Genomic DNA, 12,841 nt, shown 5'->3' with positions numbered 1-12,841 from the left:
ACATGTACAGAGACAGGCATATGCTGATTGTCTGGAACTCACCCTGCTCAGGGTCTTCCAACAGAACCCCTCTTTTAACCAGCTCTTCTCTTGGTTTTCGCATAGATATTTTTCGCTCTAAAACTAACATTAAATTGGAAAACACAACTCAGAAATGTGGCAGTTGGAAGGTCAACACAACTCAGCATTATAAGTATAAAAGAATAAAGTGGTTCACATTTCTTTGTATTCTTAAGGGAAAAGAGGACAGGGAAACTACCTTTACATTAAAAAACATAGCTGAGGATGGTACCATATGTCTATAATCCTAGCACTTGGGAGGTATGAGCAGGAGGATCAGTTCCAGGACAGCCTCAGCTACATAGTAACTTCTAGACTAGCATGGGCTACACAAGACTGCTTCAAACAAAACAAAATCATCACTTGAGAGGAAGATGCTGATGAATACTGCTGAGTTTGAGGCCAGTCTATGCTACACAGTACTTGGCCAGCTAGGACATGGCAAGACTCTGACCAAAACAAAACAAAATTGCAGGGTTGAAAGAGCAAAAGCAGTGATTGCCTAGCATGTTCAAGGCCCTGGGTTCCACACTTAGAACTAGATACAAAACCAAACAACAAAGCATCTAAATTTATTTTATTATCTGCACTGGGACAGTGTCACTCCCCAAAAAAGTCATACTCACATGTCTTTGGCTTAATTAGGGCTTCAATAATAAGGTTCACAGATAAGCCATGTTGCTGAGACGTGTGCTAAGCGAAAGAAGCACCTTAGATCTGCTACAGTACAGGTGCGCCAGTCTCACTGTGGATTCCCATCCGGCCCTTTTATTTTCATATTTATTTTTTTTGGGGGGGGGTCTTACAATGCAGCTCTGACTGACCTAGGACTCACTATGTAGCCCAGACTAGTCCCATACTCATGGCATCCCTTGTGTTCCGGCCTCTCACGTACTAAGATAACAGGTGTGCAACATGAAGTCTGTCTTTACTGAACAGAATCAACCCATCAAAATACAAACCTGGGAAGGAGGCTACAGAATATAAGTGTAAGCCAGGATTGATGAAACAGATTATTTTCAGTTATTCCAAAGGCTGAGGCAGGAGGATTATCATGGTTAATTTAAGGCAGTCTGTGCAATCTAGTAAGAACCTGCATCAGAATAAAAACAGATGGGGAGCCGGCAAAAGGGCTCAGTGGGTAAAGATACTTGCTGCCAAACCTGACGGATGGAGTCTGATTCCTGGAACCCACAGGGTGGAAGGAGAGAACAGACTTGGCAAACTGTATTAGACCTCCCCTTGAGCTGTGATCTGACCCAACAAACACATTGAAGGTTAAAACAACTAGACACCATGGCCCACCATAGCACTTGGGAGGCCGAGGCAGGGTTAAGGGCTACAAATAAGGCCATCCCAGACAAGAAAGAGCACAGCAGGTCAGACGAGGCCCTGCCTTAAAAAAAGAAAAAAAGAAAAAGAAAAAAAAGATGGCTGGGGTTGTAGGTCAGTGTAGCACACTTGCCCAGCCTCTATGTACCATGCCTTAGGTTTATAGTTTAATCCTCAATACACAATGCAAACAAAAGCAAAGGCTCAGTGAAGGACCATTCATTGGTCTAAATCTATAAGAATGAACTCTCCGAGTAGGAGGTTATGTAAGTTTAGGGAGAGATGAAAAAGCCGGGTACTTCTGGAACAGGAAACTCAGCTGGTGATGTATGTGCCTTCAAGCCCAGAGCCCTGGGTTCATCTCCAGCATCTTATAAATTAGATGTAGCACACACCTGTAGTACTAGTGCTCAGGAGGTAGAGGCAGGAGAACCACAATTCCAAGATAACCTTTGCTCTATAAAGGGTACAGGGACACCCTGATACATAAGACTGTCTGCTAAATTAATCAACTATTAATTAAATAATAGAACTTCCCCTCCTTTTGTTGTTAATTGTTTGCCTCATATAACCCAGACTGACTTTGAATTTTCTGCCTGGCCAAGGATAACCTTAAATTCTTGATCCTCCTGCCTCCACCTTCCAAATGCTGGGAATACAGCCTGTACCACCAAGCCTAGCTAAATCAGATAATTATTCTTATTTTATGTGTGCGTACAATTTGTATATATATGTGTGTGCAAGCACACTTGGGCATAAGCATGACACGACATGCGTGTGAATGTCAGAGGTCAACCTCCAGCATCGGTTCTCACTACTTTGGTTGACTGAGATGGTCTCTTGGGTCTGCTTGCTCTTTTCCCACTGCAAGCCAGCTGGCCTCGTGTTCCTGGCGAGTCTCTGTCTCGGCCTTTCATCTCCCCACAGAAGCACTGGCTTACAATAGCATGTGTGATGAATCTGGCTTTATGTGGGTTCTGGTGGTTCTAACTCAGGCCCTCATGTTTGCATCAGGTGCTTTCTTTACCTGCTCAGTTACATCCTCAATACAAACAGGGAACTCTTAAATTAGAAGCCATATTTATTTTTATTTTTTGAGACAAGGTCTTGACACCATGGTTGGTGCCAAGGTTGGCCTGAAATTCAGTTTATGTCTAAGAATGACCTTGGGCTCTGGTCCTTGGATTTCTGATCCTCTCCTTGCAGGGACTTCAGGAGAACAAAAGTACACCAGGTCCTCTGTACTAACAGGGAAGAGCCCAGGCAAGAACTCATTAGAACACACATCTAAATCTTAGCACTCACCTTCTGACGTCTCTTTAAATTTATCACTACTTTTTTTTTTCCTCCATTTCCATGGCTTGAAGATCTTGCCAAAACCTGAGAACTTGCTTTTTCTTTTGGTGGGAGGTGTTGTGTCTCCTGCTTCCACACTGCCCATGACCGTGTCTGGGTCTCCAGAGGGCTGTTCTGCTTCTTCTGTACATGGAGGAGAACGGGAAGAAACAGCCAATTTATTATTCCTGTATAACCTCTAAAAATGTCCCCTTTCTTCCTGTGCCCGTGGGAAAGGATGGGGTAATGATAACAATCATGCAGACAGGTCGCACTCTGGACACCACATGGACAGCAAAGGCCCAAACTCAAAACTTAGATCCCTGTAGAAGCCAAACCATCCTGACATCACTTAAGAGAAAAATTCAGTGTGATGATGAGGATCCCCAGGTCTACATCTTTAGTACACACAATGTAGCCATCCTCATGAGTTCTGTGTCCCTGAAGCAGGGAATTCCACTACTAACGAGTCACTGTTAAATAATTTATTATCCCCTCCCAGCAGTTTTCAGGACTTAAGCAGTTTGGGAAGGGCACTTCATCAAATGTTGACACCTTGGATCTGTTTATCAGATTTTCTCCCCTCTGCATAACTGGAAGACTGGAAGGAGACTGAGGTGGGGAAGGGAAATTGAGAGAAGAAATGGAGGGAATTAGAGGAGAGTAGAGGGGAGATTCTGCTCTGCCATCATCTTATTATTTAGAGAAAGTCCTGATATTAAGGCGTTGACACAAAACACAGCGAACACACTACAAGTTCAGGATTGAGATCAAAGGTCCTGAGGGCCTCGTGATGACACGCATGCAGGGCTTTAATGGTAAAGAGAGTAGCAGCCAAGGGCAGGGCAGGAAGGCAACAGAAAAAGCAGGAAAGCAACACAATGCATCCTTGCACTCCACCTCCTGTCCCAGAGTTCTCGGGAGAAGTCTAGAGGAAAGAATAAGCTCTGTGGACTCACTCCTGGGATTAAGGTGCAACTGGTACTTCACAGACTGCATCAATCCACACATTTGTAAAATATTTCATACTGGAAGCAAACAATGTTTTGGGGCAGGAAGAGTTTAATACATTTACTAGAAAAAAAATGATCTCCTTTTGAACAGTGTAGGTTTGTGTTATTGTTACTTTTCAATTACCCCCACCTTCCCTCCCTGAGACAGGGTTTCTCTGTGTAGCCCTGACTGTCCTGGAATTCACTCTGTAGACCAGGCTGGTCTTGAACTCACAGAGATCCGCCTGCCTCTGCTTCCCAAGTGCTGGGATTAAAGGCTGCGCCACCACTGCCCAGTAGAAACAGTGTTTTCTTTGCTTTTCTCTTCATATGTACCTAGTTTTGTCAATTGTTTTAGGAGACCAGAACCTTGCTTCATACAGTGGGCAAGGCCACACCCAGTCCTGTCCTTTAAGTTTTCCAATCATTCATCCATATTAACACTTACCTGCTCATCTATCTTTGTGTTTTTATTCTTGCTTGTTTTATAAGACAGGGTCTTAAGTTACCCAGGCTGGCTTTGAATTCATTTGTAGCTAAGGATGACCATGAACTCCTGCTCCTCCATGGTCTTCCCTTCAAATTCAGGATTACAGGTGCAAGCCACACCCAGCTTCACTCACATTTCTATTCTTCCTCTTCCCCTCCCTCCTCTCAGTGACAAACTGCATATTATTTCAGTGACTCATATCTGTCCAACTATTCAGAATCAGTCCAACTGCTTTTATAATATACAGGATCCCCAGGAAGTGGGACCATAAATCCTTTTAAAAACTCTCCAGCTAGGTGTGATGGCATCCGTCTATAATCTTAGCACCCAAGAGGCAAAAGCAGGAGGATCAAAAGTTCCAGGACAGCTTGGGCTACATAGTGAAACAATGTAGCTCAATGAGCAGGGCTGTCTCAAAAACAAGGGCAGGGCTGTCTCAAGCTCTAAGGGCAGGGCTGTCTCAAGCTCTTAAGTGAGTGTGGCACTGGCCCTAGGCCCTGCATACAGCTGAGAAAAGAAAAACTGCAAATATTCAGGGGTCTCAGGTCCACCCAGTTTGTTACCCCAGCCCCAGATTCTTTTTTTTTTTTTGTTTTTTTTTTGTTTTTTTCGAGACAGGGTTTCTCTGTGGTTTTGGAGCCTGTCCTGGAACTAGCTCTTGTAGACCAGGCTGGTCTCGAACTCACAGAGATCCGCCTGCCTCTGCCTCCCGAGTGCTGGGATTAAAGGCATGCGCCACCACCGCCCGGCTCAGCCCCAGATTCTTATCTGGAAACTTCACATATGTTATAAGAGACAGAGGCAGCCATTTTCTGGCTCAAACTTACGCCTTTGTTGAGGAAGCTGAAGATCCCATGTTGCAGTGCTCTGCTCACCAAAGCTGTCCCACGGGGTCGGGAGATTCCCCTGCCCTCTGTGTCCCATCTCACTCACATACAGTTCAAATCAAAAGAAAGCATAGGCTTGTTTGTTTGTTTGTTTGGTGTTTTGCTTGTTTTTTGAAACAGGGTCTCTCTGTGTAGGACTGATTGCCCTGTAGTTGAGAACCTATGTGGACCAGTAGTTCTCAACCTGTGTGTCTCAACCCCTTTGGAGAGGTTGGTCAAACAACTCTTGCACAGGGTTCATCTAAGACTATTGGAAAACACCGACATTTACATTACAATTCATAACAGTACCAAAATTACAGCTATGAAGTAACAACAGAAATAATTTTATGGCTGGGGGTCACCACAAAAGGAGGAACTGTATTAAAGGGCTGAAGCATTAGGAAGGTTGAGAACCACTGACGTAGATCAAGCTTGTCTGAAACTCACAGAGATCTGCCAGTTTCTGCTTCTAATCACACTTACACTACATTTCATATACACAACAGTGTATATTACCATACCAAACACTTGGTGCATACCTGTAACCTCAGCATTTGGGAGGTTTGGATAAGAGGATTACTTGAAGTTCAAGACCAGCCTGGGCCACAGAGTGAGCTCCAGGACACAGAACTATAGTGAGATCCTAACTCAAAAGTAAAAAATCCAGAGAGATAGTTCTATGGGTAAAAGCCTACTGAGCAAGCCTGATGACCCGAGTTCTCTCACAGAAGAGAGAACGGACTAACCGCCTCCCAAAATATACCGCACACTTACACTAACAATAAACAAAGTAATAAGCGGCTAGAGAGATGGCTCAGCAGTTAAGAACAAGCACTTATTGCTCCTCCAGCGGACCCAGGTGTCAGTCCCAGCACCTACATGGTGACTCATAACCATGCACAACTCCAGTTTCAGAGGATTGGATTGGATGCCTTCTTCTGACCTCTATAGGCAACAGACACTCATATATAGTGCACATGCATACACATAATAGGTAATTTCTTTAAAAATTAAAGTGATAAACAAGTGTATCATGAGCAGGACCCAATGGCTCACACTTATGATCTCAGTACTGTCACTACGGAAATTGAGGCTAGAGGATTACAAGTTTAAGGGCAGCATGGGCTATGTATATGCAAGCCTTATCTCAAAACAGACAAACCTAGAACGATGTACATTGTGACGTGGTTGGGTGTAGTGCAGTGTTCCAAATATGCCAATCAGGTCAAGAGGTTCACTGTGTTAAACTATCGTTAACACCCTGACTCGGTGTGCTGTCTGCTTTTTCCAACAACTGTTGGGAGAGGCACTGTGACATCTCTAGCTATGAAATCAATTGGTTGCTTTTCTGTGTGACAAGGTCTTAAAAAAATTTAAGAGCCAGGTGGTGGCATGCACATCTTTAATCTCAGTGCTAGGGAGGGCAGAGACAGGCAGATCTCTGTGCATTCGAGGCCAGCCTGGTCTACACAGGGAGTTCTAGGACAGCCAAGACTACACAGAGAAATCTGTCTTGAAAAAACCAATATTTTAAAGAAATTATTATTACCTTAGATTTAAAGGAATGGAATGGTATTTTGCCTTCGTGTATGTCTGCACCATGGTTTTCCTGGTGCCTGGGGGTCTAGAAAGAGTTGGCTCCCCGGTGACTAAAGTGGCAACAGTTGTGAGCCCTTGTGTGGGAGCTGGGATCTAATCCTGGTCCTCTTAACCACCAAGCCATTTTTTACCCCTTTAATAAATTTTAAAATTATGTGTATGTGTGTGTGCATATGTGCTCATGTAGGTACCTGTAGAGCCCAGAGGAAGGTATCAGATCCCCTGGAACTGGAGTAATAGGAGGTTGTGAGCCACTTACTGTGAATGCTTAGAACCAAATTTGGGTCTTCTGCAAGAGCAGTGCACTTACTTAACGTGAAGCCATCGCTCTAGCCTAGATGGTTTCCTCCTGAATGGACCCATTTTTATTAAGAAGAAAATTCCTCTACATTGTAGAAATACTTTTACCTCAATTTTAGTTTCCTATTTCATTTGATAACTGACTTTTTGCCCCCTCAAAACAAGGTCTAGGTTAGCTTCAAACCCAAGTTCTTCTGCTCAGCTTCCCAAGCACCGGTATCACAGGTGTACAGTGCCATAACTAGTCAGCCGTCTCTACTGGGGTTCTTAGTCCACCTACATTTGAGATTTCCACTGTCAGTATGGCTTTATTTCTGTCGTTTGTATTTGTCTTGTCTTTTACATCCTTGATTTATTAATCTACGTGGATTTAGACTTTTACTGCTTCCTAAACAATGAAAGACTCTTATTTAACTTTAATCTTCTGAGCTATTATCACATATTTCACTTCTAAATACAAGTAACAATAAACCATAGAAAATATTTTATTGTTTTAACAAATAATACTGTTGTATTTTCTTTTTTAAAAATATTTATTTATTTATTATGTACACAATATTATGTCTGTGTGTATACCTGCAGGCAGAAGAGGGCACCAGACCCCATTATAGGTGGTTGTGAGCCACCATGTGGTTGCTGGGAATTGAACTCAGGACCGCTAGGAAAAGAGGCAATGCTCTTAACCTCTGAGCCATCTCTACAGCCCCTGTTGTATTTTCTATATATCATTTATGAACTCTTTGTTTCTTTCTGCACTTCTGTTTTTATCAAGGAGAAATTTATTTCTGAAGATATTTTCAGCTGTACGTTTTTGGTTTTGTTTGTTCATTCAAATGGCTTTTGGAGACAGGGTCTCACGTGGCTGAGGTTGGGCCTTGAACTCCTGAATCTTTTGCCTCAACCTTCCAAGTAGCAGGATTACAGGCATATACTACCTTTTTGTTCTTTCTTTTTTCTTCTGTTGTACTGGGGAATAAACCTAGGGCTCTGTGCTTGCTAGTTAGATGGCCTATCACTAAGCTACACCTATGCCTTACTTTGTTTAATTTTAGTATTTTACAAATGTGTGACAGGGCTGGAGAGTTGGCTCAGAGGTTAAGAGCACTGGCTGTTCTTCCAGAGGACGCAGGTTTGATTCCCAGCCCCCACATGGTGGCTCACATCTCTTTGTATCTCTAGTCCCAGGGGTCCCAGGGGCTCTGATGCCCTCTTCTTGGCTTGGGTACCAGACATACACAAGGTACATGCAGACAAAACAACCATACATGGGCTGGAGAGATGGCTCAGGGATGAAGAGTACTGTGTGCTCTTCCAGAGTCCTGATTTCAATTCCCAGCAACCACATGGTGGCTCACAACCATGATCTGGTGCCCTCTTCTGGCCCGCAGGGATACATAATAAATAAACAAATCTTTAAAACAGAACAGAAACATCCATACACATAAAAAAAAAATTCTAATTTGTGACAAAATGGGGATATATATTGAAATCTCTCTAACTTCAAAGTCTGTGGCCCTTTTTTTTTTATCATGCTGCTTTTTATTTTAAATTTTTATGCCTCCCAAGTGCTGGGATTAAAAGTATGTGCCACCAATGACCAGCGGTGGGTTGTTTTGTTTTGTTTTGTAAGACAGGATTTCTCTGTGTAGCTTTTGGCTGTCCTAGAACTTGCTTTGTAGACCAGGCAGGCCTTGAACTCAGAGATCAACCTGCCTCTGCTTCCTGAGTGCTGGGATTGAAGGTGTGCATTCGCATGTACACATGCACACACACATACACACATTTATTTTTAAGCAAAGACAGGTTGTCAGGATAGTCAGCAGAAGAAGGAATTGGTTGTGCAAGCCTGATGGGATGAATTCATTCTCAGAACCCAGGTGGGAAGAGAGCCTACTCCTTCAAACTGACCTCCACACACATGCCATGGCATAAAGGATGCTCCCTGCCCCAAAATAACTAAATACCTAAAATAAAGTAATAAATTAAAAAAAAAAAACACTAGAGGGGCTGATGAGCTGGCTTATCAGCACTGGCTGATCTTCCAGAATTGAAGTGGGTTCAATTCCCAGCACCCACATAGCAGCTCACAACTATCTGCAATTCCAGTTCCAGGGGACCCGACACCCATGGCATAAATGCACATAAAATAATTTTTTAAAAAACCATACACTATGCCGGGCGGTGGTGGCGCACGCCTTTAATCCCAGCACTCGGGAGGCAGAGGCAGGCGGATCTCTGTGAGTTCGAGACCAGCCTGGTCTACAAGAGCTAGTTCCAGGAGAGGCTCCAAAACCACAGAGAAACCCTGTCTCGAAAAACCAAAAAAAAAAAAAACCAAAAAAAAAAAAACAAAAAAAAAAACCATACACTAGAAGTTGGCCATAATGGTACATGCTTATAATTCAAATACTTCAAAGACTGAAGTAGGAGGTTAGCTGCTGTGGAATAATGCTCTGTACACTGTAACGATTTGTCAGTCATATTGGTTTAATAAAATGCTGATTGACCAGTAGCCAGGCAGGAAGTATAGGTGGGGTGACCAGACTAAGAATTCTGGAAAGAGGAAGGGTAGAGAGTCAGTCACAAGCTAGACAGAGAAGAAGCAAGATGAGAGTGCCTTAGTGAGAAAAGGTACCCAAGCCACGAGGCTAAACACAGATAAGAATTATGGGTTAATTTAAGTTGTAAGAGTTAGTTAGTAAAAAGCCTGAGCAATAGGTCAAACAGTTTATAGTTAATATAAGCCTCTGTGTGCTTCTTTGGGACTGAACTGGGTAGGATAGAAACTTTTGTCTACAGTTAGCTGTATCTTTGAGGAATAGCCAAAAGTACATTGTGAGTTCAAGGCTAGCCTGGACCTCATAGCAGAAACCTTGTCTCAAAACAACAAAACCAAGCCAAACATTTTAAAACTTTACATCTACAGGTATTCATTAACTATTTGTTAGTTATAGCTATGCATAACTAAACAAAGAAAATAATAGGATTACACAATACACCCTAGATCAAAGACTGTATAATTTTATATATTTCTATTTGGTAGTGCTAGGGATTGAAACCAAGGCCTCCTGCACGGTAGGGAAACATTCTACCAATAAACTCTATCCTTAGCATCCTTTCCATTTATTTTGAGAAGAGGCTTCACTTGCCCAGACTGGCCTTGAGCTCACTCTCATCTCAGCTTCCCGAGCACCTGGTCTTACAGATGTGGATGTGTAGCATCACACCTGGCCTACAACCAGCTCCAACTCACCTATGATGGATGGCTAAGTATAGCCATGCAACAGAAATCCACAGAATGCAAGTCTTCGACATTCCTTCACTAGATTTGTAATAAGTTACTAAATTACCTGGCTTATTTTAATTCCACGTCTATCATTTGTACCTTATCAATTTCAAAAATTATTATTTGTTAATTTTGGGGTATCTTTTGTTTTAAGTCATCGTGTCATCCCTGTCTCCCCCCACACTCACTGTTTATGACTTATGCACATGCCAGGCCGCATGCGTGGAGGGCAGAGGAAAACCTGAAAGAGTTTGCTCTCTGCCTTTTTTAATTTTTATTTTTTGGTTTTCTAAAATAGGGCTTCTGGCAGTCCTGGAACTCACTTTGTAGACCAGGCTGGCCTTGAACTCACAGAGATCCGCCTGCCTCTGCCACCTGAATGTTGGAATTAAAGGCTGGCTTGTTCTCTCCTACCAGTGAGTTCCAGGATCAAATTCAGGTCATCAGATCTGGGCAACAAGTACCTTTGCTAGCTTGGCAATGTTTTTGGTCCTTTTTGGCTTTTTTGTTTTATTTCATTTTTTAAGATAGGGCCTCACTCCCCAGCCCTGGTTGGCCTGAAATTTAATATGATCCTCCTTGTTTCAGCCTTCAGAATTTTGTAAATAGCATAATTTATGTTACTTTGCCACAGTACTTAACACATTTTTTTTTGTCCTGTAAAAGAGGCTTATTTTGGGATTTAAGGAATAGTTTCAGAAAACTGCAACAAAATTAGAGAAAACAAAATGTTTCACTAATGAACAAAGTAGCCTTTGTGCAGACAAAGCCTTCCACTTTTGGAGATTTCCCACAGCCTTGACCACCAGAATTAGAATGCACTGGACAGAGGGACAGACAGATAAGGTCTCTGCATTTTTAAGTACAGGCAGATCTGAGTCTACCGCAGGAAAATGTATTTTCAGTCACAACTGAAGGAACTGAAGCAAGAAGGATGCAGGCGGGATGCAGCTGAGTGGCAGAGTGCTTGTTCAGCCTGGTACAAGCCCCACACCACATAGAAAATGACCACTGTGTTACAGTTCAGCAACATGACAAGCAGACTTAATGACGCCTGACTGCCGACTACGGGGGCTTGGGTTTGGATCCCCAGCACCCATGTAAGAGGCACCATGGTAACTTGTGTCTGTAACCCAGCACGGAGGGAACAGGGGTGGAGTCAATAGGACCCTGGAGCCCATTAGCCAGATAGTCCACTCAGGTTCAAGAAGAGATTCCGTCTCAATAAATAAGATAGAAGAGCCAGCGAAACTGCTCATAGTGTAAAAGCATTTGTCAGACAGCCATAATAAATAACCTGAGTTCAACCCCCGGAACCCTCAGTGCAAAAGAACTGACTCCTAAAAGTTGTCCTCTGACCACACATGCACTATGGCATGTGTGTATCGCATTCACAATAACACAAACATACACAAGCTCACATTTTCAAACATGTTTTATTAAAGGGGCGGGGGAGACCAGTATGATGGCATCTGTTTTCTGACGCCAGGCTGGGATTTCAAAGCCAGTCAGGGCTACAAAGTGAGGCCGTGTCTTTTGTCTGTTTTGAGACAAGGTGTCTTTCTTACTTAGGGTTTCTATTGCTGAGAAGAGACACCATGACCATGGCAACTCTTTGTTTGTTTGTTTGTTTGTTTTTCTGGTTGAGACAGGTTTCTCTATGTAGCCTTGACTGTCTTGGAACTCATTCTGTAGGCCAGGTTGGCCACCTGCCTCTGCTTCCTGAGCGCTGGGATTAAAGGTGTGCGTTACCACTGCCTGGCAACCATGGCAGCTCTTATAAAGGAAAACATTTAATTAGGGCTGGCTTACAGTTCAGAGGTATAGTCCACTGTCATCATGGTAGGAAGCATGGTGGCACACAGGCAGACATGGTGCTGGAGAGATAGTTGAGAGTTCTATATCCAGATCAGAAGGCAGGATAGAGACTGGGACTCACCGGGCCTGGCTTGAGCTTCTGAGACCTCAAAACACACCCCTAGTGACACACTTCCTCCAACAAGACCACACCTCTTAATAGTGCCAGTCCCTAAGGACCAAGTATTCAAACACATGAGTCAACAGGGGCCATTAATATTCAAACCACCACAGTGTCATTGTGTTCCTCTGACTGGCCTCCAATAGTATGCAGATCCTATGGTATTGAACTCACAGAAATCTGCCTGCCTCAGCCTCCTGACTACTAGGTTTAAAAGCATGTACCACTAAAACCTCAACATAAAACCTCTTCTTTAAAAAGGAAAAAATAAAAGGAAAATGGGTGGGGTGGGGCTCAGACTTTAGTCACCAAAGCAGAAGTCTACTTCCTGGGTGGCACAGGATGGAAGTAAAGAACAGACTCTGGTGGGTTGTCCTCTGACTTGTACATGACCTACACACGTCCCCACACACATATATGCACACTCATGATAACAGGAGAAAGAGTGACTGAGAAGGTGAGCGACATTTACCTCAGGTCTCACCGGCATGCATTCATGAATATATGCATATGCACAACACCACACACACACACACACACACACACACACACACACACAGCTTCTTTTTGTAAAGAAAAAAGAAAGCCAGGTGGTAGTGG

General features: G+C 43.2%; 1 protein-coding gene across 4 annotated transcripts in view; it reads right to left on the bottom strand.

The window, feature by feature from the left end:
• Positions 1-12,841, bottom strand: part of Phactr4 (phosphatase and actin regulator 4) — a 73,156-nt gene that overhangs the window by 32,224 nt on the left and 28,091 nt on the right. For 3 of the 4 annotated variants that reach the window (XM_041652084.1, XM_041652085.1, XM_041652086.1), the window contains 2 exons: positions 2,698-2,871; positions 43-123 (listed from right to left, as the gene is read on the bottom strand). In XM_041652084.1, coding sequence (XP_041508018.1) covers positions 43-123; positions 2,698-2,871 — 255 coding nt within the window. The remainder of the gene's footprint in view (positions 1-42; positions 124-2,697; positions 2,872-12,841) is intronic. The other variant, XM_041652087.1, reaches the window with a different exon arrangement.

Source organism: Microtus oregoni, unplaced genomic scaffold, assembly GCF_018167655.1.
Source record: "Microtus oregoni isolate MIOR12 unplaced genomic scaffold, Mior012 000005F_ref0000423, whole genome shotgun sequence".
Taxonomy (NCBI): Eukaryota; Metazoa; Chordata; class Mammalia; order Rodentia; family Cricetidae; genus Microtus; species Microtus oregoni.
This window is presented reverse-complemented; position numbering and strand designations above follow the sequence as displayed.